The 6000-nt window shown below is 40.6% G+C and overlaps 1 protein-coding gene across 1 annotated transcript in view; it reads right to left on the bottom strand.

Annotated features, from left to right (window-relative positions):
* Positions 1 to 2088, bottom strand: part of RpS26 (ribosomal protein S26) — a 51838-nt gene extending 49750 nt beyond the window's left edge. Inside the window, exon 1 of the mRNA XM_080274468.1 lies at positions 2014 to 2088. Coding sequence (XP_080130594.1) covers positions 2014 to 2016 — 3 coding nt within the window. The 5' untranslated portion in view covers positions 2017 to 2088. The remainder of the gene's footprint in view (positions 1 to 2013) is intronic.
* Positions 2089 to 6000: the final 3912 nt, after the last annotated feature.

A 6000-nucleotide genomic window follows, 5' to 3' on the forward strand; every position in this document is an offset into this window, starting at 1 on the left:
TCGCATCATATATGATATACTAACATAAATAATTACCTGTATCACTGACTGAATATCCGATCTTCAGTTAAATCACATGGATATGTATAAGAGTGGTTTACACATGTCAGTTTTAGGATCTCACCTGCTGTTTACAAAAAAAAAAAAAAAAAAAAAAAAAAAAAGTCACCACTAGGGCAGATTGACTGATTATAATTAAATTCTGGCAGCGCAACTGCCACGGTCATATGATGCCGGACACTTAGGCAGAGAAGTGCCCGAGCTTGGCCTACTACTCGGTAACATACAACTCATGGCTTTTAATAACCAACAGTTCAGTTCCACTGTTTGCATTGTATTTTTGGTATTACAGTACTTTACAAGTTGCCAATATGTAGTTCTGGGATATTACCACCATAAGCACATAGTATATTACCTACGAATGCTGATGAACCCCCAGAAACCCACTTGGAAATTGATAATTACAGAGGTAATAAATCTAATTAAAATTAGCCGAAAAACCATACTTTGGATCTTGATTCTGCCAGTCCATGTAAAGAATGCATGCGTTTGTACGTGTTTCTTTTTCTGTCAACAACGCACGCGTCTGCTACAGTAGGTCTGTTTCACGCATTCATAGGCCTACTTTATGTCACGTGATAGTATTCTACCAAACAATATTAAGTGCAGTCTTTGATTCCTTCTGGGGGGAAATTCAAATCCTTTTCGCTGTGGCTTCCGAAGAAGTAGGATGTGATCTGTCCACTGAGTGTAATAGTGTAATGCTGATTATTTATGCATTATTAAGCATTTCTACTCAGAACCAGAGGAAGCCGCTGAGTTATTAAGAAAACACGGTGTATTTTTTCTGGAAGTTTTTGATGAGATTTGAGTGATTTTGACCTTCATTTCCGTCGGCAATGCTTCATTTTGCCTCTTTTTCAATCATTAACTTTGGCTGGAAGAAGAGGTGAAATGAAGCATTTTCGACAGAAAACTAATACAAAAATAGCTCAAATCACACCAAAATTCACCAGGAAAATATACTGCACAACCTGGACCATTATATCTCAGATGTAAGCATTCCACTGCAGGAGGTTAGGTTAGTTTAGATGTATTTCGTTGTTAACCGGTTGTGCAGTATATTTTTCTGGTGGTTTTTTATGCGATTTGAGTGACAATTGCATTTGTCTTCTGTCAGTTAGGTTAGGTTAGGTTAGGTCTGTTTGGCTAGGTTAACCAGTTGTGCAGTATATTTTTCTAGTGGTTTTTGATGTGATTTAAGTGATTTTTGCCTTCGTGTTCAGTCGAAAATGCTTCATTTCACCTCCTCATCCAAAGTTCATGATTGGAAAAATAGGGGCAAAAATGAAGGTCAGCATCACTTAAATCTCATAAAAAACTACCAGAAAAATATACAGCACAACCTGGGGAGTATATTGGAAACTTGTCAAACTTTACTGCATTTTTGGCAAGCTTAAATGTTTTTTTTACATAAATTATTTACATTGTTCTATGTTTTCCGGAAGTAGAGTTACTGTTATGAATAATTAAATAAGCTACAGAGTTTGCAAAAGCCATAGCATGTTTCCCCTTTAAACTGAGGGAAGTCTTTCCCTACTTAAACTTTTGGCATACCGTTTCGATATAAAGCCCTTAGGAAAAGCCCATTAGCTTTAAACATACGGCAGTCAGAGCTTTCCAATTTTTTTACTTTTCCAGTCTGCTATCTCCATTTTCTAGTATCTAATTATGGCATTCTATCATCTTTCTTTGGCAAACCACCTCCATTAAAGCTTACACATTTCAGGCTTATCAACCAGGAAAGCGAGTAAACTGTGGTATCTTGATGTAAACACATGTTTCATGTCAGCCACGCCACGAGGCTCAGTTTTCTTTGATTTTACTATTTTATTACACTCATTTACTATATATTTCCTACATCGCACAGTGACCTCGGTCCCGAAGCATCTCCCTTCCTAATTGTTGCTTCATATGTGCTAGAATAATACAGGTCCAGACAATAATATTTACCATCGTAAGTCGTGAGCCTCAGACCCTCACACCTCGAGCTGAAAGGAAGACAACAACATGTGCAGTAGCTAAGCCGGCCAGATGGTTCTTGTTATTCTGCTTCAAAAATGTATAAAATAAGATAGATGTTTTGAGCTTTTAAATGTTTAGAATTAGATATTATAGCATTTATGAAAGCCGTGCTCACTATTAATTAAAATAGATATATTAAATATACGGTACCAATGAGAAAATGTGGTCTCAGCATACCATTGAATATGTTGAGCCATATCAATATATAGTAGTTTTCTTTCTGTTAGCTTAATAACAGTTCCCTTATATAAAAGGAAGCGGGGAGGGGGGAGTAGTGCAACAGAGATCCACTACATAATTTTTTTTTTTTTCGATAATTTCAATAAACAACAACGTGATCTTTTTCAATGCGGACCAACGGCGCCTCCAAAAGCGCCTGTTCCTACTCGCGAATGAGGTGTTCTATCTTTTCTCCCGATTTCCATATTTGCTATATGATTTATTTGATTTTTCTACATTACTAAATGGGAAATTCCCCATTATCTCTGCTGTAACTTCAATATGGTTGTTGTAGCCATTAGCCTTCGATTTTTTGGCTTTGATCCGACTGATCGGCGGCTGCCGTGGGAAAAACAAAATGAATATTATCCTGTAACTCTGCACCGCTCGATTCTCGGAAATCTTTTTCAGTCCTTCAGTGGCAATGTGTTCGATCTTGCTTTAAACAAAGTTTCTGAAGCCGGGGTATTGTCCTCTTCGCTATTATTCCACACGTCCTCTCCTTATAAATAAAAAAGGCTTGAAATGGTCATTATATCTTCATTCCACTTTGTTGTATCTCATATCCCTATCAGTTCTTTTATGTCCTTTCATCCTTCTTGTCATTTAATTTAAACCCAGTCTAATTTCTCCCACATATCTGAAGATGCCCTCAAACCATTTGTATTCTTGCATTTCTTAAATAGTAATCTTAACAAGTCATTTCTGTTGTTTCCTCCACTTTCATTTCCTTCTTGGAATATGCGATTTACACATTGAATTATTCCAGTAAGAAAATGTTCTGGAAAGAGGTGAAAAGAGTAAGACAGCGTGGAAGTGAAGTTAGCAGAGGAGTGAAAGATAAATATGGTAGATTACTAGTGGAGAAGGGAGAAAAAATGAGCAGATGGAGAGAACACTTTAAGGAATTGTTGAACATAGAGGATGGAAGTACGAGGGGTGATTAGAAAGAAATGACAGTGAGTCCATAAACTTTTATTAGCATGAAGAACTATCAAACTATGACTCACATTCCTTCAAAGTACTCCCCTCCAATCTCTATGCAGCGTTCCATTCTCTTTTTCCACTTCATGAAGCAAGCGTGGTACTCTAAAGACGGTATACTTCTGAGTTCTGAATTGACGATCCGTGCCAAGTCTTGGATGCGATGAAATTGCTTCCCAGCGATGGCAGATTTAATTTTTGGAAACAACCAAAAGTCACAGGGAGCCAGGTCAAGGGAGTAGGGTGGGTGGGGGAGCAGAGTTATACCTTGTTGTTCCAGGTACTGCATAGTAAGGCGAGCTTTGTGGGGTGCAGCATTGTCTTGGTGCAGCAAAAGGCGAGACCGACGGCGGGTTGGTGCGGTGTTGGCCTTGTGTTCCAAGACTTGTGGAAGACCTGGTCTGTGTAGTATTGGGCTGTGATAGTGGACTTTTCAGGCATCACATCCACGCATATTGGTCCTTGAGAATTGAAAATGATGGTGAAAAGGCGCTTCCGGCTGCGAAATCCTTCCTTCAAAATCTGAGGTCGAGGGTCTTCATCGCCCAACCACACCATGTTTGACTGCTTGTCACGGGTTGTGAAGAATGAAATCCAACACTCATCTCCAGTAGCAACATCTGAGAACCGTTTTGAACCATTTGGTTCAAATTCAGCAAGCCAGACACGACAAATCCTCACCCGTTCAGCCTTTTGCTCATCAGTCAACAAATGGGGTATCCATCGACAACACTTCTTCCTCAGGTGTAATTGTTCATGCACGATGTCATATGCACTCCCATAACTGATATCAAGCTCCAAGGCTAAGAACCTAAGAGTTACAGTTGGATCCTCGTCAATGATGGACCGTGCACGGACAGTTGTTGCTTCGGTCACGGATGTCCGGGGGCATCCAGAGCGTTGTTCATCTTTCAATTCAGTTTTCCCTGCTGTGAAAGCACGAATCCAGCGGGAAACAGTTTCCAGGGAAGGAGTAGTGTCTGGATAAACTTGTAATAATTCCCCTCGAATCTCTGTTGCTTTCTTTCCCAGTTTCCACCTCGTAAAAATGTAGAACCTGCAGCCTTCTTTCGAGTAATCCATGTTTCTGGCCAGAGAGCAAAAACAAGAGTGAAGCATTCACTCACAACAATAAAACAAGAAAAGTCAGGCATACGGCGACAAGTTCAAACTCGTAAGGACAGGCAACTCTGCACTCTCCTTCTCCCCCACCTCCCATCATTCAAGGTTTTCATGTTATAGCACGAACTGTCATTACTTTCTGATCACCCTTCGTACAGTAATGCGAGTATAAGTGGCTGGGGAATGGCTGGGAGAAGGAGGGAGGTGAGAAGACAGGAAGAAATCAGTAGGAGAGAAGTTGTGGAAGCAATGAAGAAAGTTAAATTGAGGAAAGCCCCAGGAATTGATGAAGTGTGTGGTGAAATGCTGAAGCATGGGGGAGAGATAGTAGTAGAACGGATGTGGAAGATGTGCAGATTGGCCTGGGAGGAAGGTAGAGTCCCGGAGGATTTGAGGTCAGGTATAATTATTCCCTTGTACAAAGGAAAAGGGGAAAAAGAAGTGTGTGGTAATCATAGGGGCATTTGTCTTCTTAGTATAATAGGAAAAGTGTATGGTAGGATACTTATTGACAGAGTTAGAGAAAGAACAGAGAAATTAGTTGGAGAAGAACAGGGAGGCTTTAGGAAGGGAAGAGGTTGTGTAGATCAGATATTCATTCTTAGATCTTTAGTGGAAAAGTTTCTAGAGAAGGGAAAGAAGTTGTATGCGGCATTCATGGATTTGGAGAAAGCATATGACAGGGTGGATAGACAAGGATTGTGGAAAGTATTAAGAATATATGGAGTAGATGGGAAGTTGTTGAATGCTGTGAAGAGTATGTACGATGGTGCTAAGGCTGCAGTGTGTGTGGATGGTGAACTGAGTGAATTTTTCTCTTTGAAGGTTGGGTTGAAACAGGGATGTGTCATGTCGCCATGGTTGTTCAATCTGTACATGGATGGGGTAATAAAAGAGGTCCAAGGTAGGGTAGTGGATGTTGGAGTGGCCATGGTGAGAGAGGATAGTGTTTGGAAACTCCCTGTACTGTTGTTTGCAGATGATACTGTGTTATTGAGTGAAGACGAAGGGGAGCTGCAAGGCTTGGCGGATGAGTTTGGGAGAGTGTGTAAGAAACGGAATCTAAAGGTGAATGTAGGGAAGAGTAAAGTGATGGTCTTTGAGAGAGGTGGTCAGTGAATGTACAGCGAGGTTGGATGGTGAGGAACTGAAAAATGTGAGTACGTTTAAGTACTTGGGTAGTGTGATGAGTAAGGATGGAGGTTTGGAGGGTGAAGTGCTTGAAAGGGTACAGCAGGGAGGAAAGGGTGCTGGTTCTTTGAAAGCAGTGATAAGAAACAGGGAAGTGAGCATGGAAGTGAAAAAGTTACTACATGACAATATTGTGATACCAACTCTAACGTATGGAAGTGAAGCTTGGACGTTGTTGGAAGGACACAAGTCAGAGTGAGAGCAGTGGAAATGAGTTTTTTAAGAGGAGCCTGTGGAGTCACATGGAGAGACAGGCTGACGAATGAGGATATAAAGAAGCATTGTGGTGTGGATGTGGATGTGATAGGAAGTGTTATAAGGAACACACTGAAGTGGTTTGGCCATGTGGAGAGGATGGAGGGTGAAAGACTGACGAAGAGAGTGTATGTGAGTGAGGTG

The sequence above is a fragment of the Coenobita brevimanus genome, chromosome 57 (assembly GCF_032717465.1).
Source record: "Coenobita brevimanus isolate Jiangsu-jjx chromosome 57, ASM3271746v2, whole genome shotgun sequence".
Taxonomy (NCBI): Eukaryota; Metazoa; Arthropoda; class Malacostraca; order Decapoda; family Coenobitidae; genus Coenobita; species Coenobita brevimanus.